At 36.7% G+C, this 27860-nt stretch overlaps 1 protein-coding gene across 1 annotated transcript; it reads right to left on the reverse strand.

The window, feature by feature from the left end:
- Window positions 1-1210: 1210 nt before the first annotated feature.
- Window positions 1211-27416, reverse strand: LOC149842533 (DUF21 domain-containing protein At2g14520-like). Its single transcript, XM_090000687.1, has 15 exons — window positions 27236-27416; window positions 27048-27124; window positions 26849-26932; window positions 26514-26627; window positions 25384-25470; window positions 24313-24452; window positions 24135-24222; window positions 22489-22562; window positions 22048-22241; window positions 16256-16515; window positions 14648-14694; window positions 14306-14558; window positions 14093-14199; window positions 12200-12264; window positions 1211-1332 (listed from the first exon to the last, which is right to left on the reverse strand). The coding sequence occupies exons 1-15, from the start codon at window positions 27414-27416 to the stop codon at window positions 1211-1213; spliced, it is 1893 nt and encodes a 630-aa protein (XP_089856813.1).
- Window positions 27417-27860: the final 444 nt, after the last annotated feature.

Raw genomic sequence — 27860 nt, forward strand, 5'->3', positions numbered from 1 at the left:
CTGTATAGCATAGAGCACAGTTTAGACGTCAGATATTTTGTCATTAAGGAGTCTCCCATTGCGTTCCTTCCATGGATCCACCACCACACGGAAACAAGCCAGCACTTTCAGGCCCAGCGCCATTTCTTAAAAAATTCTGCAAAAGGAAGTCCTAAGATGAGCGTCCTGAAAAAAGACTCAGAGGTTAGCTCAATTGATAGGTTCGGCCAAGCTGACTTGAACAAAGTCTGGACGAAAGAGCATAACCAGAAAAGATGTACAAGTGACTCCAAAGCCTGTTCACATAAGCAACATCTATATATTTGCAATTTTGATACTCCATTTTTGACATCGGTGTAGAGTATTAACGTGCCCCCCATCATGAGAAGCCAGGCCAAGAACTGAGCGCGGGGGGAAGGTCTCACACCCCAAATGGCGCCTTTTAGAAAGCAATTCATTCCTGCCTCCAATCCAGCCGAGTAACAAGAGGCCACTGAAAATTGACTGTCATTTGTGAGTGACCATTTAAAGGTTTAATTCCTTCCTTTTCTGCCTCAGAGAAAATTTGAGAGGATCTTATTCGGTCTTGCTTCAAATTTTCTTGAAAGATAAAATAGCATAAGATGATGTTGCGCTAAGTTGTTTAGGACGTAGCAGATTAGAGTAGCCCTGGCCGGCTTGGAGAGATGGAGGTCGTGCCAAGAGTCAAATTCTAGATCGAATTTTATTTATGCTCGACTGCCACCCATAAGTCTTGGGAAGGACGCTTTTGCATAATTTTTAAACCCAAATAATCAAGAGGGAGGAGGGTCGATTGGCTGCAGCAAAAAAGGCTTTCAGCAAGATGCACCTGACAGAGGGGTGCATTAAAGACCATAAGCTTGCATTTATTTTCGCTGGTTTTTAAGCCTCGAATAGTTTTAAAAGTTTTCAGAAGCAGCCAGATTCTTGCCATTTGAGTAGGATTTGCATAACCAAATAGCACTACACAATCCGCACATTGGAGAAGCGACAAGTTCCCAAGATTATCAACCCTACCGCCATGGCCTTCTTGAAAATAACACTGAGGGCCTCTCCCACAATGTTGAAGAGGAGAGGTCATAGAGGACAGCCCTGTCGAAGGCCTTGCCTCATATAAAAAAAAAATGGCCACGCACTCCATTAACCGAGACTGCCATTTGTGCAGTGGAAACTAATTCCATAATGAAGACGGTTAGGAGAGCCAAATCCCTCAAACATTGTCCTGGGTGACAGTTTGAAGTTCCTGAAGAGCAGTCGGTTGGACCAGATCTGCGGATTGGTCTGCCCAAACTTTAGCGAACGGGAAGTCAATAAGCCGCCCTACCGAACCTCCTGGAGTACCAAAAATACTTGGTAATAGCTGCCACCATTTCTAGACCCTCCATAACCCAAGAGTCAATGCGAATGAAGGGGATTCAGTTCAGACGTCTCCTATGGGAGGCTTATAGGTGAAAATATTTGTGGCTTTGTTCCCCACTCTTAATCCTGATTTTTTTTTTTTTTAATCTTTGGTGCCATTTGATCTCATCACGCAGGCGCCAACTTTGGATTTTCTTATCTAGTTCCGATAGCCGGCATCTTGGGTTATCTTTAGAAGGGTCTGCCTCAAGAAGACCATCCACTTGATTCTAAATATCTGAGAGTTTTTGTTCCCAAATATGAACCTTAGCGAATCTGACACCACCATTATTGCAGATCCATAACTTCATAAAGCCCCACATGCCCTCAATTTTTCAGATAGCCGATAGGGTGCCCATTTATCGTCCACCTACTTTAAACTGCTTCTGAGAACCCCAAAGCTGTGAGCCACCAATCTTTAAAGCAGAACCGCTTGAAGGATGTAAGGTCTCGACCGAACTCTATTAGGATTGCGCCACGGTCAGAGGCAATTTTAGGGCAGATAGTGACCGATAAATCGTGATAGGACTAGGGATGGCAGTGGACCGGGGCGGGGGTGGGGGACAAGGTCTCCAACCCCGCCCCGTTTCAAAATCTGAACCTTCATCCCCGCCTCCATCCCGGCACGGGGATGGATTTTAACCTCCGCCTTCATCCCCGTTTCATGTCCTCCATCCCCGGTCCAAACGGGGGTGAGGCGGGGAAGGGCCCCGTTTTCCCTCGGTCTATAGTCATTTCTTAAAGGATTGGGAACGGGACGGGGCGGGGTAAAGCGTAAGTCCATCCCTGCCTCCATCCCAGCACGGGGATAACGGGGCGAGGCGGGGCAGGTCCCCGGTATCCCCCGGTCCACTGCCATCCCTAGATAGGACTCCACAAATGACACAAAAGCTACGACTCTATCGAGCTTCCTGAGGCAAGGTGAACTTCAGTTATTGGACCAGGGAAAGGTCTGGCCCCAGTGGGGATACCATACAATTTACAGGAATCTATTAAGGAATAGAAATCCCTCGTAAATCTAAAAGCTTTAGGTAATACCCCAAATAACCTAAAAAATTTAAGAATTTTTTTTATCAGCGAAAATATTTTTCAACATCTTGGATCAAAAACCTTGGGCGAGTTACTCGGTCGGCCAATAACACTAGTACTGAATTTTTATAAAGAGGAACATATCAATTTAAACTTTCATTTTTCCAAATCGAGTATTGTTCAACAGATAAATAAACAATACTAAAGTTCATAAAAACAAAATAACAATAGTTTCAAAAATCAAGTATCCAAGAAATGAAAGGGTTTGGCTTCCTGCAGCTCTCGGTCATCGCCCCAGTAAATCATTCAGTGCATGTAATTGTGCAGGGAGTCAATAACAATACTCTCATAGGAATACAATGACAAAGTACATGTATATGAAAGCAAATATACATAAAATATCATTTTTCGCATATAAACAAATATTATTGTATTGATATATCACAGAACCATGAAAAAACTAAATTCAATACTTATGCATGATCAAGTATAATATGCATGTCTTACCAATGTAATAGATCATTCATCTATGACACGAGTGGCTTATAATTCTTTCATTTAGGTGATCTTTCTTAAATGATGCATGTTATGCTTTGACAAAATATACAATACACTTTTGTTTATCTTGTTAACAATCTTTGTTGCTATTAAACAAATAATATCTAGATTGGAGATACGACCAAGAGGTACATTCAAACAATTTGTGTCTTATTGTCTTGGCATTACACATCATTTTTTACTCTAGGTGGAGGACGAAACTTATCGAGAGAGAAATTTCAACACCTTCAACCTGATATATCAGCATTTCATTCAGCCAAAACCTTATTCACTGAAATTTATTATATCTTAAAAATAAGTTTCATTCTGGATCACCTGGTATTGAAAATATATAACCTCACAGGGAGTCTCCGCTCTAGTAAGATTACCTGGTCTTAGACGATGCACTTTCTCATAGAGATTTACCGCCCTAGCAAGTTACCTGGTCTTAGACGATGCACTTCCTCACAAAGATTTACTGCCCTAGCAGGTTACCTGATCTCGGATAATGCACCTCCTTATAGAGATTTTTTTCGGAATTGTTTCTAAATGGATCTATTGCCATACACATAAGTCGCATCCATTATGCATTGATCATACATTTGGCTATCACGCAAAATGCATCGTTAGTTAATTTTTCTTATTCCAACAACCACACCATTCCATAAGGCACTATGTTCGTACTATGCTCATCAAATAACATGTATGATGTGTTTTGACAATTCATGCAGGTCATGGTTAGAAATGCACATCATATAAAAGAAGCAAGTTGTAACATAATCATTAACTTCACTTAATGAAAATTTGCAGACTTAAAACACATAAGCAAGACAAATGTTACCAATTTTCATTAGAACTTATAACATCTACAAAACATAAATTAAATCATGATTAGTTTCTGAGACAAATTAGCCTACTCGATTAACACATCACATAGAGTTCAAATTACCAAGGTTATCATATTGCTTTTCATAAACATATACTTTAAAATCACAGTTTTTTAAATCTTGACACCATACACATGAATCATTTTTCATGAAAAACCTAATTTTAATTGCAAGTCACTATGTAGTTCATAAAACGCATATATCGTTATATATATATATATATATATATATATATATATATCCATAAAATACATTGAATTAAATCCCTGATTGAAAATGAACATTTGAAACCAAATCTTAGTTTACTAGAACTCATATTTTAGCCGTCGGTCACTAGTTTCATCATATGTGACATTTTTTTCCCTTTATAAGCCTGATTAAAAAAACGATTATGTTAAAAATAACCACATGTTACACATTTTCTAAATGATCAACCAACACACCGGCTGGACTATTTCAAGAAAATGTTGTTCTTACAAAATGTATATCGCTAATCCAGTTACCGAAAAAAATCATCTTACACTCTCAATGAAAAATGATTTAATAAAATATGGTTTTTCTTTTTTTTTTGTATGACCAACCAACACTGGCTGGATTGTTTTAAAAAAAATACAATTTATATAATATATATTGCTAATCCCATTTTTATAAAAAAAAATCATAAAAAATAAAAAAAATGATTTAAGAACAATCTGATTTATTTACCTAAAATTTTCTCAGAAATCAACGGGTCTTATATCCTTCCTTCCTTAAAAAAAAATCATCCTCAAAATTTAAGTTATAATTACGTACCAAACAATTCAAGGTATTTTGCTTTCACCTCTTCCTCTGGTTCTCACATACATTCATCAATCTCGTGGTGTTGTCATCGCACATTTACCAAGGGAATAGTCTTCTTTCTCAGTACTTTCTCACATCGATCGACAATCTTGATAGGTCATTCTATCTCGAATGTAAGATCTTTCTCTATCTCAAGATCCTCATATTGAATGATATACATTGGGTCCGACACATACTTTCTTAGCATAAACACATAGAACACATTGTGGATGTTGGTAAACTGAAGAGAAAGTGTCACTCTATATGTTGCTTCTCCAATCTTTTCAAGAATTTGAAAAGGTCTCACATATCTTGGATTGAGCTTACACTTTTTGCCGAAATAGAACACATTCTTCGTTGGTGAAACTTTGACGAACACATAATCTCATATCTCAAAAGCAAGTTCTCATCGTCACTGGTCAGCATAGCTTTTTTTGATGACTCTGAGCTATCAAAAGTATCTTGCTAATAAACTGTACCTGATCCATATAGTGTTGAAGTACAATTGGTGATTCTATAGTCCGATCACCAACTTCACTCTAACAAACAAGATATCTAAAGGGTCGCCCATATAGAGCCTCGTACATAGCCATACCAATACTTAAATGGAAATTATTGTTATAGGCAAATTCTGCTAACTTCAAGTGTTTACTCCAATCTCTTTTCCAATCTAAAGTACATGCACATAGCATATCCCCCAACTTTTGGATCATCCTTTTCCATTGTCCGTATGTTTGAGGGTGAAAAGTTATACTAAACTTGAGTTTTGTTCCCAAAACCATATGTAGCTGCCCAAAAATTTTTAAAGTGAATCTTCGATCCCTATCGAAAATTATAGATAATGGAATTCCATGCAGTCTAACAAGTTCATCTATATATAGGTCTGCAAGACTTTTTAATGTTTGGTTTGTTTTGATTGGTAGAAAGTGTGTTGACTTTGTAAAACAATCAACAATGACCCAGATTGTATTGTACTGATGCCTGGTCTTGGGTAGATCTACTACAAAATCCATGGTAATGTCTTCCCACTTTCACTAGGGTATCTCCATAACTTGCATCATACCTCCAGGCTTTTGATGTTCAATCTTAACCTGTTAGCACTCCAAACATTTTGAAACATACTCTGTAATTTCATATTTTATTCTATTCCATCAAAAATTTCGCTGCAAATCCTTGTACATCTTAGTGCTTCCAAGGTGAATAATAAACTTGGACTTGCGTGCAACATCTAGCAATTCTTTCCTCAATTGTGGATCTTTAGGTACCCATATCATCTTGGAAAAACTTGGGTCATCTTTTTGTTGACTAATGATTCAATCAACAAGATATGTTCGGATATCCATACTGGCTATTTTGATCCTTTTAGTATTGGAGTCAAATGGCTTCCAAGCAATAAAATATAACATAGAATAATTTTTTTTTAACCAACATTTTATTTATAATGATGCAGTGCACATAGGACACTATTTAGAAAGATAACTTTCACAAAAACTCCATCACAAATCACTGTCATCACTAGATATAAGGTGATAAGGTGTTGCAAGAATGTAGTAGGGTGAATTTGGATTATAAAGAGAAAAATTGAAGAATTATTGAGGGACTCTGAGGTAGAAGAAGAAGATTCTTGGTTATAGGAGGGCTCATCATCTCCTTGATAGTCTGATGAGCTACCTTGGAAGGCCGACACTCTGGATATAACTGGATCATCTTCTCTAATAATAGCGGTCATGGCTTCTCTACACGCTATATCTGAATCCAATAGTGTCCTTGTGCCTTTCTCATGGCTCCTCTCGTTCGATGCACAACTCCTCTCCTGACAGGTATTGGATACCCTATTGCTTTTTTGTGTCTGGATAGACCATCTTGAGAAGACTCTGCTATAGTTGCTCTATCGTAGACAGGGATATAGAGTGTCCTTGGGCATTGGCCATAGGTCTCTTGCCTCTCACACAACAGGCCCATGTTCTGGGTGCTCCTCTCCTTCTAGTAGAAGTCTCCACACCCACGACTTCTCCTTGGACAGCTAGTGAACCTTGAGAATGACCTATATTGGGTTGTGGTTGCCCCTCTTGCTCTTGAGATGGTACAAGAGGATCTTCCAACCGGTTCTCAGCCACATCCCGAATCACTTCCCCCATTTCAAACATTAACAGAGCTACACGTGTCAACATAGTGGCGATACGATTTAGTTGGTCACCCCTGTCTATTCCTGACAACAAGAGGACCTTGATTAATAAGTTTCTATCTATCGATCACTTTTAGGATTTTATTGAGCCTATGACCTCATCTAGGTTCTTAGTTGTACCATATCAACTATTAATTGTATTAAACGTCATAAGCACAACAATTAACAAAATAAAAATTCACTTACAGGGCATTGTCGAGTTGTTGAGTGTGTTGAAAGTCAATCTTTCCCTTCTGCTCTGATACCAAGTTATAACACCCCAAGATTTTTAACCCAAAAACTTTGAGAAATTTCTTTTTTTTTATCAGTGAAAATATTTTTCAACATCTTAGATAAAAAACCTTGGGCGAGTTACTCGGTCAGTCAATCATACTAGTACTGGATTTTTATAAAGAGAAACATATTAATTTAAACTTTTATTTTTTTATATCGAGTATTGTTCAACAAGCAAATAAACAATACTAAAGTTCATAAAAAAAAAAAAACAGAAGTTCTAAAAATCTAGTATCTAGGAAAGGAAAAGGTTTGGCTTCTTGACTCCGCCACAGCTCCCCGTTGTCGCCCTAATAGAACATTGAACACCTATAATTGTGTAGGAGGTCAATAACACCCCTATAGAAATACAATGACAAAGTACATGTATATGGAAGCAGTCATACATAAAATATCATTTTTTGCACATAAATAAATATCATTGCATTGGTATATCATAGAACCATGAAAAATCTAAATTCAATACTTATACATGATCAAGTATAATATGCATGCCTTACAAATGCAGTAGATCATCCATCTATGACATGAGTGGCTTATAATTCTTTCATTTAGGTGATCTTTCTTAAATGATGTATGTTATGCTTTGACAATATGTGCAATACACTTTTGTTTCTCTTGTTAACAATCTATGTGGGTACTACACAGACAATATTCAGATCAAAGATACAACCAAGGGGTGCATTCAAACAATTTGTGTCTTATTACCTTAGCCTTACACATCCTTTCCGGCCTTGGGCGAGGGATGAAACTTATCGAGAGAGAAATCCGAATACCCTCAACCTGATATATCAGTCTTCCATTCAGCTGAAGCCTTATTCACTGAAATTTATTATTCTTTCCTCAAAGTTTTCGGTTGCATATGCTACCCCTGTTTGCATCCCTATAATTAACATAAGCTGGATTTTCATTGCTCCCATTGTGTTTTTCTCAGATACAACAACCAACATAAAGGGTATGTTTGTCTTGACCGTCGAAATAAAAAGACATGGATTGCTCGTAATATGGTGTTTGATGAGTCTAATTTCTCTTTCAAGGATGCCCCACCCGTGGTCTCTTATCCCACTTCCCCTACGTCTATTTTTTTGCCCTCTCCCTTGCTAATTGTGCCTCCACCCCAAGCTTGTCTTACCTGCTCTAGTGTCTGACCAACCAAATGTCCCCAACTTGCATATATGGTTACCTTCAAAGATTGTTGAGAGACCTATTGTGTTGAATACCAACTTGCCCATTAGCATTGCTACTGAAATTGGCAACCTTTATCTCCTTATCACTATATTATTGTGATCCATCTATCATGAAATCCAATCCCATGATACTACTTTTCTTTCTTGGACCATTTCACATGCAACTCAAATCAGGATTTATTTTGAAATCATTAACAATTGTGACCTCTTCATTAGAGCATACACTTCATCCTTAAAATAATAATCTTCCCCTCCCCCTTCTCTACCCTCTTATCATTGTCATCTTTTACCTCAATTGGGCCATCCTCCCTCTCCTCCACTTTAGCATTCTCTCTTTACCCTCTCACCACCCATGCTCACTCTCCACCATAGCATTGCCTCCCTCATTTTGCTGATGTTTCGCCTATGTCATCTCACCACCCATACTCTGACTCTCTAGATCAGCATTGGTCTCTTTATTTGCTTAAGAGTGATTGTCTCCCTTCTCCACTCTTTCATCCACCTCAGTCTTGGCCTCCTTACTCACTAAGGTTCCTTCTCTGTCCTCTCCACCCTCACACTGTCCCTCTCCATCCCATTATTGTCACTGCAAGTGGCTATGTCTCATGCTTTCTTTAATCAAGCATACAATGATAGGAGAATAAAAAAGTCATAGGCTTCTTGCACTTCTTACCCACTGACTCCTCACTAACATTTTCCTTCTTTAGATGCTTCTAGGATGAGAGACATGATACTAGACACCATAGTTTAAAAACTCGTTGGGTTAACCCAGTGACTTGGCCCGGATCACCTAGTCACCGGGTCAAAAACAAGTATAAACTCATTTTGTATAAAACTCACCTGAGTCACCGAGTTGACCTGACCGAGTCATGGACAAGTCAGTTGAATCATGTGTGAGTCAGACGAGTCATGGTCGAGTCACGCATATATACATATATAATATATTTTATATATAATTACATATATTACATGAAATATAATATACATATTATGTATATTATATATAAAAATATGGTTATACATATATTAATAAAAGTATACATTAAATATATTATAAAAATATCATATAATACATATTATATATAATATATTGATAAAATACTTTTAAATATACATCATATATATATATATATATTATATAAAATATAAAGTTAATATAACCTGACCTAGTCACTGAGTTGACATGGCCTAGTCACTGAGTTGACCTGGCTGAGTCACGTGTCACTCAAGGACGAGCTGAGTGAAGAGTCACTAGGTTTTAAAACCATGCTAGATGCAAACTCAACCTTTTTGTATAATAATTTTTCTTATTTTTTTTATAATGTTTTCAGTTTTTTCTAAGGCTTCTTATATGATCATAGCAATCTCAACTTCATCTTACTAATGTTGTATTTTTTGTGAATTACATCGAAAACTCATGCTTTTGGCCATAGAGCAGGTTCCATGTTCCATGTCTATCCACGTATCAATCTTCTTTCATACAATAATGTATGAACCTTCGGGCACTAGGTATTTTTTTCTGAAAAAATCAATATTCAAGAAAGAGAGAAACTTCAATATATTACAAAGGTTTATGGTATACATAGCAATTTCAATCTACCTATTTATAAAATGTACATATCCTACATGTTTTTCTTATCGACCAATAGGTGTTGGTGCATCCATGACACTTTTTTTACTCATCATCTTTATAATACAAAATACTTAAATTCTTATATAACCAAATTTAAGGACAGAGGTAAAAAGGCAAGGAGGCTCATATGAAATTAAATTATAAAAGAAAAATAGAATATGTTGTTAAAATATAAAAAACAACTTAAGAATTATTCCATTGTTCCATCATCTTTATGATACAAGAAAAAAAGATAAACAATTAAATTCGATGATATAAGCATACCAAATTAAGAAAAAATAGGCAGATGAGACAAATATGAAATTGAATTAAATAAAAAAATAGAATAGGCTATTGAATATGAAAAAATAACTTGAGAATCATGTCATTATTTTACAAAATAAATAATTCATGTCATTGTTTTCCAAAATAACTTATTCAACTGTTACATGAAGTGAAACTTGTGCTTACCAAAAAATCTTGTCACCAATGATGTGTTGCCGCGCGACGACGATCATGCAAGAACAATGACACCTCGCCAAAAAAAGCTTTTTGGGAAAAAAAGGTTGGGGATCATAAAACCCTCACTAAGAAACCCTAATGTTATGCGAAAAGAGTCTTTAAATGCAAAACATAGCTTTTATACATACGAAGAGTTGCATTTAATGCACGTATAAAGGTTCACAAATGTTACGCACGAGGGTCAGGAGATTCACATAAAGGTCATGAGAATGTTTGTGAACCTGACAACTTTGCATGTTGAATATGTAAATATTCAATTGGTTTGGAACTGATGTCAAAAGTTCTACATATACGAAGAAGGTTCACAAGTCATTTACATGAACATTGAGAGGACAACCTCAAATGTAGCAAAAACATGTCGAACTAGAACCCAAAAACATGTGATAGTAAGGACATTCGAAAAATAACCTTTAAGACATTTGCATGTTAAATAGATTCTCTTTACATTAGCAATTCCACGTCTAATGTTTGTGAATGTCAAACTTTTGCATATAATATTAACAAGAGGTTCACTCCATACATTTATGAACGTATATTCAAACTTTATGTGAATTTTTGGTTAAAGGAGATTCACATGATATCTACGTGAAGGTTGTGACATCCATAAATGTGTGACGTCAACTTGTCAAACTTGAATAAAAAAATATGCAAAGTTAAGAACATTTGCAACACACATTTTATAAAAGTTAGACATACATTTGTGAACATACGTCCTGACTTTAAGCAAGTTTTTAGTTAAAAGATGTTTGCATAACTTCTGCACGAATGTCAAAGCTGCCACAAAAATATAGAGCAAACTCTCTAAGTTCAAACTTTTAAATTCTAAAAAGTTTGCATCAAGCTAGCAAATCTCAAAATATTTGTGCATTTCATATGCGAAACTCCTATGCTGGAATTCAAGTTAGCCATGTTTACAAATACCTTATGCGAATTTCATCAAGCCCAGGAAATGTTTATGTGAATCTTCTTTTTATTGATATGTTGCGACCTTCAGATAGGGTATATATCTATCGCACAAACATCAGCAAATTTGGTTGTGCAAAGAATAAAAATGTTCGACAAAAGTCAAGAATAAAAAATTTTAGACATCAGAAAGATTTTGGCAAATTGCGCGGCATTTTCAAAATCGTGCTATTTTACAAAGACAGTAGGGTTATTTTCTATTTTCTGATTCTCTTTCATCTCCAAATTCTCCTCTTATTTATCTTTAGCTGGAATCACTTGTCAGTTGGACTGATCAATAATTAGAATTGCAGCACACTTTCAACTGATCAGCTCCAAAATTATACATCAACCATGTGATTTATTTATTTTGCCGAAATCCAAGAAAAAACAGTGCATACGTGAGGATTGCATGAAAAGTGATCTTAATGTCCTATTCACCATTATTTAGATGTTTTCTCTTTACAAATTAAACATTTCAATTGAGCTTTAATTAATTTCAATACATTGCACAAGTTACTATTGCAGCTTTTACATAAAGTCAAATTTTCTTTGTGCCAGAAGTTCAAACCCGCATTTTGCTTACAGTTATTTCTTCCAGCTATCAAGATGGAAATAGAGGTGTTAAATTTACATTCAGCACCCAGTTCTATTTTCCCCGTCCATGAAAAGCCTTAGGGCTGTCAATCCCTCGGGCTTGTGTTGGATACCCTACTTGAACCCGACTATCCGGATGTGGGAATGATAAATGCTGAGCCGAATATTATTCAGGTTGACCCAAACAGGTCATTTTTCCTTGCAAAATTACCGACAAGTGCTCTTGGTATGCTCCTATTAGCAGTAGCAGAAAAGGTTACCACATCAAAGATGTCCCTAATACCAACAGAATAAATGAGAAAAAGTAGAGCAGCATCATGTTTCTTTACTCTAGAGCCAGACTGACTTTCCTCAATATTTATTTATTACTTGATTTATTTATGTGCATGTGTATTCATAATAGCGACAGAATAAATGAAAAAAGTAAAGCATCATCATGTTTCTTTACCCTCTTGGATTCCAAATCTTGTGGTTGAAACTCATGGGGGGGAGAACATTTTGACCAAATCTGACCCGTGGATGTATTCAACATGATCAAAATAGTAGGAATTGGCCCTTAGATCATATTTTTTCAATGTAGAAATATAATATTTTGAGGGTTGAAAATTAGGTACATTGTAGACTATTGATTTTTCAATCCTGGAAATCTGACATACACATCAGGAAAACATGATCCAAGGGTCGGTTTCTACTAAACCAAACAAGTAGATCACATCTGCAGGGTCAGATATGCAAAAAGAATAAAAAAACTAGTTAATTAAAGTTTTGCACTAAGGTGGCTGGAACCCACCAAGATAGCAAACATTTGCTCATATGTGTGCATGTTTGTGTGTTAAACAGTGAGTTCAAGAGCCACATTGCCATCAAGAAATCATATTTCTATTGGTTTAGTTTCTCCAAAGATTTGACACAATCCAAAATATTAACAAACCATTCCACACTTATACTTACAAGGCCAGAATAGAGATTTTCGGAAGGATGGCACAGAAGAAATATCATGATACACTTCAATGTTATAAACCATCAAGTTTTTTTAGCTTCTCATAAGATTTCCGAGACACCTGCCCATTGCAGTTAAGGAGAAAATTGAGTATCCTAGCATAAAATGAATAAAAGATAACAGTATTGAATAAACATATCGGCCATGGCAGTTGTCTCTGAAGAAAACATCAGCATACTTCATGTGAATTATATGTTGAACACTTAGACTGATTTCGATGATAATAAAACTCTCTAATGGACTAATGATTATGCCAGAGTTGTCAGTCGAGGAAGCAGGAGCAGAAAGCGATTCGGAAAGCTGAAGTAGGAAGCAAGGCACTTCCAAAATTTTAAAAAGCAAGAAGCATGTGACAGCTTAGAAGCGAGGGAAAAAACGTCTCTAAAGCGACCTAAGAAGCGAACTGGAAGAAACCTAAAAAGTGAACCGAAAGTGACCGAGGAAGCAAAGGAGAAGCGAGGGGAAAGCAAAAAAAGAGAAAATAAAAATAAAAACACAAAAAAGTGAAACAAATAAAGGAAAGCAAGGGAAAAGTGAGGGGGGAAGTGTGCTTCCCATTTAGGAGAAGCGAGCTTCCCCTAAATGAGGAAGCGTGCTTCCTATTTTTTTCGGCTATTCTCAGCATGTTTCGCGCTTTCGAAATGCACTTCGAGGAAGCATGCTTTCCCATGTACTATAGCGCTTTCAATAACCCTGAGTTATACCTCAAGTGTGCAGGGATTTTAACTGACTTTACGTGGAAAAAACATTCACATTTCAGTGTCAAAAATCCCTCCAAGAAGTGCCAAAAAGATCACACTTTGAAATGAGGTGTTTAAGTAAAAATACAAAAAGTTTACTAATTAAGTATCGACCCATGGAAAGCACATGTTCACCCGTGAAGAGCCCAAAAACAAAGTTCAAAAGAATATCATGTTGAAAGGCAAAATATGTCGACCCGCATGAATGACATGCCAACTCTCGACAAACCGAATGCATACCAGATTGAACTTAGCTCAAAGTGTCGACTCTTAAAGATGAAGTGTTGACTCATGAAGAAATAAAAAAGTATCGACTCTCGAGATCAAAGTGTCGACCCTAGAAATCTCGACATCCTTGAATGACTTGTCGACCTCCAACAACTGAATGGCTTTTCCCCGAGTACAAAGCATGAAAAAATGTAACAGATTACCAACTTCAAGCAGGCCATTCTGAATGTTAAATAACAAGATCTAAATTTAGGAAAACCAGAAGTGAGACAGGAGTTTTAGTAACACATTAGAAGGCTTAACCAAGTTATATGAAAGATAAAAACGTAAACAACCATGGTGCACTTACTTGAAGAGAAGACGGTGATAGACAACCTTGCACTGAATTCTCTATTGGGGAAGATGGGGGTGATTTCCCAGGAGAGAAAGGAAAAATAGGTCGTTGACCTGGGACATGAACATAAGGGGAAGTAGGTGACCGCAGTATAGGAGACTGATGATAAGAGGAAAGTGGTGAAGCCACTGGAGTTCTCCGTGGTAATGGCGAAAAGGATGCAGCTTTAGGTGATGATCTTCTTGGAGGTAGCATATTGATTGTGATTCTGTTAGCAAATAAGATTCACTTGTCATAAATATTATATAATCAAAGGACTAAAAAAAAATCTACCTAATGGAGAGTAAAAAAACTTACTTGTTGTAGACATCAACATATCCATCAGTTTCATCCAGTATCTCTTCCTGCATGAACAAGAAAAAGGAGCATTATGAATGAAGAAGATACCTCATGCACAGAGCATATGTTAGCATGGATGACAACACAAAAAACATACAAACCAAACCACTTTATCGATTAGTAACAAGATCAAATTCATTGACCTTGTGGGAGACAGATGTTTTCGACCACCAAGGCAAAGATGAGCTGGTTAACGTAAATACATGCACATGAATAGTGGTTAGATCTAGGACCAATGATACTATCCTACTATCTCGTAAATCCCATTGATTTTCTAACAATCTTGTGAGTGATACATAGATGTGATCCTCAACGTTTATTTAGAAAACATGTCTTAGATTATAATATTTTACCTTTACACAGTTTTTTTATGAAAATAAAAAATCAGCAGTCCACCATGCACCAACACTTCAAGACATGAAAAACGAGGCTTTATATTAAAGCAGCTCGTGAGACCTACAACTCTGCCTTCCACGAGGTAGTATAGTATTATTATCAGACCAAATATCTATTTTTCTTTATTATTGAAAAATTCCTCTAGATTTTCTATAGAAAACCCTTGAAGATATCATTTCAAGAATGATATATATAGAGAGAGTGAGAGCTCTTATAGAGCTCTAAGAAAATTAAAGCTATTAATCTAAACTGTCTACTCACCAAGTAAATGGAGTACACAATCCAATATCATGTTATTAAAAATGGAAAAATGATGTGCCACTTCATGCAGATCAAGATTAAATAAATGAAATGAAACAACATAGAAAAGCCACAAAGGTCAAAATCATGACCATCCAAAACATATGGACTTAAGACAAGTTGGTGGCAATAACTTGAAGCCTTTGAGATATATATATAGTCTTTTGGAATGAAAAAAAATTCCATGCTTGATACCTAAGTTCTGCAGGTGAGGACATCTTTTGAGAGTACATTTTTATTGACTCCAAGAGGAAGTTATGTAAGTGGTATGAAAAAAAAAGGAGGTTATGTAAGAAGGTGTTGAGTTATTAACATTGCATTGGCTTAGATTTATCAGAAAAGTTATGAAATGGAAAGGACAGTTTCGCTACATGAAATTTCTTCCACCAATACACTTTCACCTAAACTTCTTCAACCATACCTTCATGTGATTATCATTGCATAAAGACTGATTTTACCACCTAGCATCAGTTGTCTTATCATGAAAGCTATTTTTCCCACTTATGTTGGCATTCATACTATCTATATAACTGCAGGTATGAACATTTTCAAGTTAAAAGTACACAGGATGAGGCATTTCTCAGGCAACAAAAGAGGGCATTACAGACAAATAATGACAATTTAAGATATCTATCAGTGGGTTAGTATATATGGAAGGTAAGACATTCACATTGAAGGCCAAATTCAAGTTGAAAGTTCACAGTATAAATTTAGTAAAATTAGTTTACCAATTAAAGTAACTTAGTAGATATATAAACCTCAAATTTTGGTTAACCAGTGTCCAAGTTCCTCAATTCTAGCATTCCGAGAATGTGTACTAAGAAAATAGGCATGAAAATTTGATCTGTCTAAATATTTCATTCTAAAAACCTGTAACAATTCTTCCATAACATCTTCCATTGTTATTATGCCAATAACTTCCTCATCGTGAGGGAAGCTCAGAAGGGAGTCTGAATTCACATCAAGAATGTCATTTTGGCCAGCCCGTCCCCATTTTCTTGGTTGCCCAACTGTTTCTCCATGCTTCTCTTTACCAATTCTTGAAGCAGGACTGCATGCTTCAGTTGCAGTAAGATATGCAGAGCATGAATTTGTAGTTATTTGATCGACTTGGATGGATCGGGAACCATCTGCAAGAACAACAATCAATAACTTAAAAGCTGCATATTTTTCAAAAAACAAGCAGATGCGCAATAAACAAGAGCAGAACATATACAATCAAACTATATGCTGTATAACATTTGACGAAGTGAATTACTAAACACCACACTTTCTTAATAGGAGCCACTTAAACAAAATTAGAACATGAAAAGGTACAAGTCATTGGAAATTTGCATTTGATCATACATGCATGGCTTTTACCATGTTTTTTAATGGAAAGTTAAACTCCGCCTGTGTAGTTATACACTGCCGGTCCCAAGCCCGGATAAAGGAGGAGGGTTGCGGTAGGCCTGTGACAGCCAGCATAAAAACTTTGTCATATCCTATGAAAATGAACCAATATGAGAATTTTGTTGGGGCGTTCCCTACTGAGCGACGCGCTGTACTCTCTAGGCCCGGAGGCAGTGATAAATGTGCAAGGGTTGCTAGGTCGTCGCCCAGAAGCGACGCGTCACACCGGCGCCCGGGTGTGGTGTCAAATAGGCAAGGGTTCCCTCACTTTGTTGGACGGGTGGGGGTAAAGAAGTTAGTCCAAGACCATAAAATTAGGTTAGCCACTTGGAACATAGGGTCTTTAACTGGTAAGTTGGTAGAGTTAGTAGATGTTATGTGTAGGAGAAAGATTGATATTTTATGTCTTCAAGAGACCAAATGGGTAGGTGAGAAAGCTAAAGTGATAGAACCTTGGGGATATAAGATTTGGTATACAGGAATAAATAGGAATAGGAATGGAGTAGGGATTGTTATGAGTCGTCAGTTTATAGATAATGTAGTTGAGGTCCGTAGGAAGGGTGATAGAATTTTACTTATTAAATTAGTATTAGGTACGGATATTATTAATATTATTAGTGTTTATGCACCTCAAGTAGGTTTAGATGATTCCATTAAGCATCAATTTTGGGAAGATTTAGATGGAGTAGTACAAGAGACATCTTATGGAGAAAAGCTTTTCATCGGCGGTGACCTTAATGGACATGTAGGCATTAGTAGGGATGGATTTGAGAATATCCATGGAGGCTATGGTATAAGAGAAAGAAATGAAAGTGGAGAAAGGATTTTAGATTTTTGTTTGTCCTATGATATGATCTTAGCAAACACTTGGTTTAGGAAGAGGGAGTCTCACCTAGTAACATTTAAAAGTGGGGTTAATACGAGTCAGATAGATTTTTTCCTACTTAGAAAGAGAGATAGGGGTTGTTGCATCGATTGTAAGGTTATACCAGGAGAAAGTGTAGCTACACAACATAGAGTCTTAATTTTAGATCTTAGAATTAGACAATGCCGCAAAAGGGATAGACATAGGATAGATCCTAGAATTAAGTGGTGGGCACTGAAAGGAGCTAAACAAGGAATGTTTGTAGAGCAGGTAGTTAAGGAAGTTGATTGGTGTCTCGAGGAGGATTCAGAATCAATGTGGAATAAGATAGCGGGTGGTATGAGAAAAGTAGCTAAGGAGGTATTGGGTGAGTCTAAAGGCGGTGCACCACTAGGTAAGGATACATCATGGTGGAACGAGGATGTCAAATTAGCTATTAAGGTTAAAAGAGAGTGTTATAGAAATCTAAGTAAGAGTCGTGATAGTGAGAATTTGGAGAAGTATATGATAGCAAAGAAAGAAGCTAAAAAAGTTGTTCGAAACGCGAGGGCTAAGGTATATAAGGAGGTTTATGACAAGTTGGATACCAAAGAAGGCGAGAAGGATATTTATAGGCTTGCAAAGATGAGAGATAGGAAATCGAAGGATTTGGGTATGGTTAGATGTATCAAAGATGAAACGCAAAGGGTTTTAGTCAAAGATGAGGAGATTAAGGAGAGATGGAAAGATTATTTTGATAAGCTATTTAATGATAGTCATGCTCAAGATCTTGGAGACTTCTCCATTCCTTTTCATGAGATAAATCGTGACTTCATGCGCAAGATTCAAAAGAAAGAAATTGCAGAGGCTTTGAAGAAAATGAAATCAAGAAGGGCAGTTGGCCCAGATGGTATACCTATCGAGGCTTGGAAATGCTTGGGAGAGAAAGGTTTAGAATGGTTGACAAATCTTTTTAACTTGATTTGGCGAACAAATAAGATGCCTAATGAGTGGAGGAAGAGTACTTTGGTGCCTTTATATAAGAATAAGGGTGATATACAAGATTGCACAAACTATCGTGGTATAAAACTCATGAGTCATACTATGAAACTTTGGGAGAGGGTGATTGAGTCTAGGTTGAGGAAGGTTGTCATGATATCGGAGAATCAATTTGGTTTTATGCCTGGAAGATCAACTATGGAAGCTATACATCTTCTTAGACAACTTATTGAAAGATATAGAGAGAGGAACAAAGATTTGCATATGGTTTTTATTGATTTAGAGAAGGCATACGATAGAGTACCTAGGGACGTTCTCTGGTGGACAATGATGAAGAAAGGTGTTTCTCTCAAGTACATTAGTATAATTAAAGATATGTATGAAGGAGTAGTAACCAATGTCCGCACTTGTGGAGGGGTGACAACCAATTTTCCGATAACGGTTGGGTTACATCAAGGATCTGCTTTAAGCCCTTTCCTATTTGCGATAGTGATGGATGAGCTTACGAGATCAATTCAAGAAAATGTACCGTGGTGTATGTTGTTTGCTAATGATATTGTTTTGATTGATGAGTCTAGAGCTGGGGTTAATGCTAAGTTAGAATTATGGAGACAGACATTGGAAGCTAGAGGTTTTAAGTTGAGTAAGAGTAAGACTGAATATATGGAATGTCGGTTTAGTAAGCAACGAAGTAGTGATGGGAGTGTAGTGAAGCTTGGTGAGCAAGATATACCGGTGAATGATTATTTCAAATATTTGGGATCCATCATTCAAAAGTATGGAGAAATTGATGGAGATGTAAATCATAGGATAAAGGTTGGGTGGATGAAATGGAAAAGTGCTACTGGAGTGCTGTGCGATCGTAGAATGCCATTGCGGTTGAAGGGAAAGTTTTATAGGACGACTATTAGACCCGCTTTACTATATGGTACAGAATGTTGGGCTGCCAAGAGACATCATATTCAAAAAATGAGTGTAGCTGAGATGCGGATGCTTAGATGGATGTGTGGAAATACAATAAAAGATAAGATTCGGAACGAAGAGATACGTAAGAAGGTAGGTGTTGCACCCATTGAAAATAAGATGCGAGAGAATCGTTTACGGTGGTTTGGACATATTCGGCGAAGGCCTAATGATGCTCTAGTTAGAAGGTTAGAGAAATGGGAAAATATATTAGTTAAAAGAGGTCGGGGTAGGCCTAGGAAGACTTGGATGGAGATGATAGGAAAGGATATGAATGCTTTGAACCTCACCAAGGACATGGCGTTGGATAGAAATGATTGGAGGAAAAGGATTCATGTGGAAGACCCAAAATGAATTTCTTTTTTGGTTCATATCGCTGACCCCAATTGTTTTGGGATGAAGGCGTAGTTGTTGTTGTTGTTGTTGTTGTTGTATATACATGGAAAGTTACAGCTGCATATATTATATCTCGTGGTTATAGGGCCCAAAAAATGCATCCAAGCAAGGGAAAGAACAAAGATGTCAGGTCTGGTGTTGAAGGAAGACTAATCAAGTTATATGCTTGCAATAGAATACACAAATGATAGTCCCTGTATGATAGAATGTGTGTAGTCATGTACCCCTTGTTTTATATATATATATATATATATATATATATATATATATATATAAGTTAATCTAACATTAAACTAGTTGTATTTTAGTTGCATTCATCCATATTAAAATAACTAAACTACCATTAAAATAATGGCATTTTTAAAATGCATGGTCCATTTTTGGGCATTGTAAGTCTTTTGAACTTGGAAGAAAATGAAAAGTCAAACACTTTTCCCCAAAAAAGTAATTTTATGAATCTATAAAAGTTCAATTTTTACCTCAAAAATAAAAAATGTCATTCTTTTAAGGGTATTTTAGTCATTTTAAAAAGGTTGAATCCATCTAATGTTAAACACAACTAGTTTAATGTTAGATTAACCATATATATATATATATTAACTGAAAATATGAGAACTAGAGTATGAACCGAGATTTTCATATGTTTTTTTCTTCTTAAATTTCACCGTACGGATGTGATCTAGATGTTTGGTTTTATAGAAAGAGACTCTTGGATCATCCGATTACGATGCATAAGAAAGAACTTTTAAGGCTTGAAAAATCAATGGCTCAGAATTTTCACAAATATTCAAGCATCGAAAAATCACATTTTTTCATCGAAAATACACGATTGAACTATCAATTCCTAGAAAATGGACGACGTTGAATGCATATGCAGGGCTGGATTTGCAAAAAAAATGTCAGGAATGCCTAGTTCACACTCCGGTTCACATATTTCCAGTTAACATATTCTAGTGACCCATATATATAGATTTTCGGGTGGGGGTTCTAAATTCTAACCGTACAGATGTGATCTATATGCTTGTTTTTATAGAAATTACTTCTTGGAGCATTTGATTCCGATGCATGGATATGTTTTTATAAGGTTTCAAAAATCAACGGCCTACAATTTTCATAAATTTTTGAGGTTTCAAATACCTTTTTCATCCAAAATACATGATCCAAGTGTCGATTTCTAGTAAATCAATCATGTTGAACACATGTATGGGGTTGGAATTGTGAAAAAAACATCAGAAATCTAATAGCATGTTTCATTTAGCACCATGCCCATTTAGCACGGATATAAGAGATGCGTGATAACCAATCATGCACATGACTGGGGCTTGAGTGGATACAATCACTGAACATTGGATTTAGCCTTTTAGATATGCTCAACATGATCTATAAACAATTTTAATAGGTTTATAACCTTTTTTTTATTTAAATGAGTGGAAATGCTGGTTCAAGTGGTGGGGCTCAGAAGAGAATGATGCCCTGTGGTATGGCTCACATCCGACTAGTTAAAACCCTCAGCAGACCACTCTCCAGGAAGCCTGCTGCTTCAGCCTTGTGGCAAGGGACGTGCACCACAGGTATCAAACTCTTGAAAACCTTCAGCTTGAATGCCTTATGCCAACCTATGTAGTCAGGTCAGGTGTGTGGAGCCCTTGAGCGCGATATGCAACACTTGAATTAATGCTCAAAGAGACTTGAAACATTAAGATCACTAGCAATGCAGAATATTAACCTCATTAATTCTAGTTAACAACTTGTGTTAAGTGTTAACTTTTTTATCATGCTTTCAGGGAAACATTTGTACAAGAAAAGTATATGTGAAGTTAAAATTTAATACATATTTTGCATTTCAGAGTATGCTTCCATTCCCTTGTTTCCATTTTCAAAAACTGAAAAATATTAATAGAGTGACAACTTTAAGAATATTTTCAAATAGGGACTCCACCTGTTCTACAGGAAAAATGATTCAAGTATGCAACTTGTCATCAATTATCGCAGATTTACATGTAAGTTTCACATAAAAACATAGCATTGCACCATACACTAGCTCTAGTAAACAAGGGTAAATTCTCACCAGATGCATTTTTTTCCTCAATGTCCCTGGGCTTCTTATTGATGCCAATCTTATTCTCAAGCAAATTGGTCCTTCCATTTATGTTTTCTGTTGCCTCTGTAGTATCCCTTGTACACTTCACAACCACAGCCATGTGACTATGACCTTTTTGAAATTCATTTAATAAAGAATAAAGTGGCAAATACTCACGGACCCTACAAAAAAATAACAAACGAATTAAATATTTTTATGAAAATAGTCACAGATGATGAAATAGTTCAAATTTGTAATAAATATCATCCAAAGGCAAGGTCAAAAGGTAGCCAATTGTTCAGTTACATAGCTTGATCACAGCCAGGCCTCTAATAAGATAGTATGAAGTGCGATAGTCATATCTTAAAGTGAGAGCGATTCTTAAGTCATATCTTAATGTGAGAGAAATTTTGATCTTAATTCTTATACCTAGGAATCTTCCGAATAGTAACATTCCTAATAGGAACTTCATCTTCAGGACGACAGGTAATTAGATTTTTTACCTGAAACAAACCAAAAAGTGGTGTGAAATGACAGTAAACAAGTACATATTTTGCCACATACAGGAGAATGATCCCTTACAAAAAAGAGACTGAAAGAAAAGCAGAATCATGCAACAATTCAGAAAATCATGGCAGCTTATTCCAACAAATTTGGCAGAAAAATGGAGCATTCTAAGCTTTAGAGTTTAGACACCAAGGGAAGTCATTTGCTCAGCAAAAATACTATATTTTCTACTCATAAAAAGGGAAGCCACTTGTAGAAATGAACCATACTTTTAGCTTGGCATGATGCAAGATCAGATCATTACTGTGGGTGCACCACTCTCTTCCTCTCAACCTAAAAACTGTAGATCTATGTAACACGGACTCTTCTAACAGGGCACCGCACCTGCGTCGCACCCTCACAAAGGCAAGTGCGACACTTGGGAAGCAACTTCCTTTGTTTTAGATGAAGTCAACCACACTGAGGTCCATTTCTATCTAAAAATAGATTCAGTTAACCCTAATCAAGTCCATTTTTATCTATATTATATATATAAATACATAAATGCACACACATACTAGTAGTGTTAACTTAAAACTGTTAAAAATTATAGATATATATACCCTCCCCGCACCCCCGCACCCAAGTTTTTTTAAAGTGCCGCATCGCCGCATCTACACCTGTACCCGTACCCTCATCTGCACCCGCACCTATGTGACATAGCTGTAGATATATGATAATGATAGCTTTTTGAAAGGACTAGCATCAACCTAGTTGGGTGTCTCTTTTCTCTTCCCTTATCAGTGCTGAGAATGCCACTCTCTCAACCATATAAAGACACATGAGACCAAGAAAACAGAGGGTAAAAGCATATTGAAATTGACTATCACTTTACAAGGAAGGCGTATGAAGATGGAATCATTTTGTTAGAACATGTGAGCTCAAAGGAGCAAGTTGCTGATGTGTCTACAAAAAGTTTAGCTCCTTCACACTTTCAACCCTTCCTTTCCAAACTTGGGATGATTCCATTAGCATTATCTCAAGTTTGAGGGGGAGTGTTGAGAAGTATAATATGGTTATTCTATCATATGTAATTTTATGCTTGTTCCTCCCTCTCTTCTTATGTGCATAGATTATTTAATGAGGGCATTTTTGAACTTTAACAGTTGGTTAGTGGTTAGGGGTCAACAGTTATTGTCCTGTAGTGTAACCACAAAGGGGGTCAACCCTTTAAGATGCAATCTTTTTCATTCTTTCAGTAATGAAGTTTTGGCTAAGACTTTTTCTCGCTTTCTCTTCTTTGTGTAGTTCTTGTGGGTTCTTGTTCTCTTGATTATTCTTCAATACAAACTAAGTTTGATGCAACTGGCACGAATGACTACCAAATGTTTCATGAAGGAAAATCAACTGAACCCAAGCAAGGATGCATTATTCAAACTAGAAGTACTAAAAATTAAGATATCAAAATGCAAGCTCATAACTGATATGTATTACATTCATAACATAAAGCTTGATAGATTAATCATTATTGCAACACCCAGCATTTTAAATGAAAATTTGTGAATACTCAAGAATCATAACACTCTTACCAAAATAAGTCCTATGATATTAGTTGGACTTCCAGAGTATATAGGTACACGACTATGCCCTTGAGTCATTATCATACCCATTGTTTGCCTAAATAAATTAACAGTTTAACAATGTCAAAGAAAGAGCAAAGAAACAGCAAGCAGAGAAAGTCAAGCATCCGCTAGATATCACACATACATGTCAAGTTTGGAATTGATATCAAGGGAGAATGTCTCAGAGATGGGTGTCATTGCGTCTTTGGCAGTCTTCTGTGTTAGATCCAGTGCTCCAGTAATGATTGTTGTTTCATCATGAGTCAGTTCACCTCCTTTTCCTGCCTACAGATAGCAGGCATATATGAGAATTTTATTTGAGAAATGCAAATATGAAGTTTAAGATAGAGGACTGCACAGTTCATAGAATATTATGTTTATAGTGGAGTATTCCAGTTTAAAACAAACACCAATGATACAAGATCACATGGTGTGAGCACATGCTGTGTGATCAATTTAAGCACAAGAAGAAACTTTCAGAAATATGTTTTGATATTCCTTTCATATCAACAGTTACGGCGTCTATCTTGGAAAAATATTCTCCAGTATCAAATAGATGACTCGCACTTTCATCATAATACCTACAATACTTTTTTTTTCTTTATGTTTTTATCTCAAAAAAGGATTCTTCTTATACAATCAAAACCGAGTCTAATTATCTTCATGCATTACCATAGGTTGCTCAAAGCTACCTCTCTAGGCTTCTTTGCTCTCACGCCATTTGTGCATTACCATCTAATGCATGTCAATCAGATCATCAAAGTTATCATAAAAAAAAATCAGGTCATCTTAGTCCATTAAACATATAACATACTGAAGAGAGTTAGAGCACTATTTGGAACTACTTGGCTAAGGAATGTTCATAGAATGCTCATGATTGCAGTAACTGTCATACATTAAATATCCAACCACATTGAATATGATATCTTGATATTCTTGATACAGTGGAGCTACATAAAGCTTTATGCTGTTCTAAGTTCACCACTCATGACTTAGCCTGCCTTCTAGGCTTCTACCAACAAAAGGACCACAGGAAATATAAAGTCAGGTGTACCTGATGCCCTTCAGTTTGTGGCCATCAAACTATTAATTCCACATTCTAGGGTTGCCTCACTAACTTTTTATTTTACATATTTAAAGTTGAAGAAAATTCTTTCTCATTAGTGCCAAAGAAGCATCACCAACAACTGCTAACAATAAGAAAGTGAAGTGTTACCTCATTTCCATGCATATCAACAAGTGTCTTTAGTTCAGCTCTTCTCAAAAGTACAAAATGCCCCTTTCCCAATAGCCAGTCTAATAGCTGCTCAGATTAGAAAACCAAGATCTTAATAAATGTTTAAAGCAATATCTGAGAAGAAGAAAATTTATCCAATTAAATGTTCCAAAACAAAGATAAAATAGATCACTAAGGCAACCGATCTAATAATAAATTATTCACGCAGATGAGAAAATAGCAATGAACTAACATAGCTAAATAGCTCACAACCAGCTACAAATGCTACAAACTACATCAAAACATGTGTTGAGACCACCTGCCCTGAACCAAATGAAAGCAGGATGGATCATATTCTAAGAAGAAGATAAACCAACAGTAAGGGCATGCTTGCAATCAGGATTCTGAAATTATAGCACCCTTAGGGAGTGTTTGGGTGCACCCACTTATCCAGATAAATGGGATAAGCTGGGAAGTCGCACTGTCATCTATAATAGAAGATCCCGCCTTATCCCATTCAGCTGGATAAGTGGCTGCATCCAAACACCACCTTAGAATCCTAGGAGTCGCATAATCCTGAATTTTAAGAATCCTTGTTTTGCGGACCTCTTCAATTTGTTCTGAAATTTCAAGATTTTTTATGAACCTGAGGTTGGAAAAAGGCTGTAAACAGGTCAGATGAACATTTGAACCACTGTTGGTCGTATCCATTTCCATAAATAAACAGAAGCTACAAGAGGGGAAGGTTACTTGAGTACAGATGTGCAGGAAGAAGTGGGGATAGAGCTAACTGACCCAAGTATAGTTCCTTGGGCTTGAAGCGATAAAGGATGACACAACTAAAATTTGGGCTGATCCTCTGTTGAGTTTGAGTGATGATTTGTGTCAGGATCAAACCCAACCTGAGTATTATCTTAATTTCAAGTGAAAAAAAAAATCTTCTGTTCTAGTCACACATCTATTATCGTCAAGACGTTACAGTGGTTGGTAAGTAGTGATAGAATTTACTCTCTTGAATAAGCAAATGGATGAACAGTCCATGAAACAAGAAAACAAAGAATTTAAGTTTTGCTCATAGAATTGAAACGTAACGAGGCAGCAAATAAAAGTCACTGATAGCTCCTACATACCTTACTAATTGGATACGTGATGGGCAAAAATATAAACAGAAGCACACGAACGACAACAGAAAGTTTTGCTCCAATTTTCAGTCCATAACGAGAGCATACTGCCTGAGGAATAATCTGGAAAACCCATATTTTACACCATTTTAGCAATGATGTTCCCAATATTTTCCCCCAAAAAATAGAAAAATTCAGATTATCACTATATGTCGGAAACAACTGAGATTTTGGAGAATCTCGCCACATTCACAAGCCATGAACATCTCAAGATAACCACCATCAAAATCCCAGCCATATTTTTTCTGTCTGAAGTTCAGAACGGACATGAAAGGAAATGGTACCTCCCCAAATGCCAGAATCAAAGTGACAGATATCAGAATCGCGCCCCAAGCTGGAAGAAGCGCGTCGACAAAGATAGGGAGTGCCTGAAACAAACCAAAATGTTTCCCTCAACAAGACCCTCCCCCCCAACCAATCCCATACCCTATACTAAAATTAAGCAGAAAAACAAAAAAAAAACTGTAAGAAGAAGTTACTTACTTCCATTGCCAACGAGTTGCATACAAGCAAAGTACACAGGAGAAGATGCTGATTCTTCACAACCGGCAAAATCTTCGCTGCAAAAAATCCAACCACACCACCAAAAAATAAAAAAACCAAACACACCTTATCACCTACTGACTCTAATTCAGCACAGGAAAAGGGAACAGAAACTAAAAAGCAAAAACCTGCATGCCTCCTGTCCTCAGGCTTCCCAGCCTTCATCAAGACCTCAAGATCAACAAGGCTCAAGGACATGAGCCCGAGGGTGAGTCCCGACATCAACCCCGCAAAGAGCACCAACCCCGTGCAAGTAAGAAGGTACAACCAGAACATGGGCTTGCAGCAGGGCACATCGTTGGCCGCCATATCTTAAAAACCCCAAACTCCTTCAAAAAATGCCGCGCCACCTTCCCTCCCTAACTTTTCTAGTACTCCATCTTCCCAAAAAGCCAAAATGGAGGAATACCAACGAAGAAAAAACTCCTCAGAAAAGAGGAAACGTCAATACTATTATGATGGTTATCTCTGATTCAGCAGCAGGGGTGTTGGGCAAGGCAGAGGATTGCAGACAAGAGGAAAGCGTGCAGGTTATGGCGTCGATGGGGGTATATTAAGGGAAGGATGGAAAGTGGGGAGGGGGCTCACGTCACTCCACAATACTGACTGATATGCATACTTCACTGCGCTGCACATACGACGAAACGAGACCGGCAAGTTTTTTTTTTTTTTTTTGAATTTTAAGATAGTGGACTTTGCTCTTCTGTATTGTAGACAACCAGGGTGGTTTTTTTTGTCCTTTTCAGCAACGGT

The sequence above is a fragment of the Nuphar pumila genome, chromosome 3 (assembly GCF_984573655.1).
Source record: "Nuphar pumila chromosome 3, dmNupPumi1.hap1.1, whole genome shotgun sequence".
NCBI classification, from domain to species: Eukaryota; Viridiplantae; Streptophyta; class Magnoliopsida; order Nymphaeales; family Nymphaeaceae; genus Nuphar; species Nuphar pumila.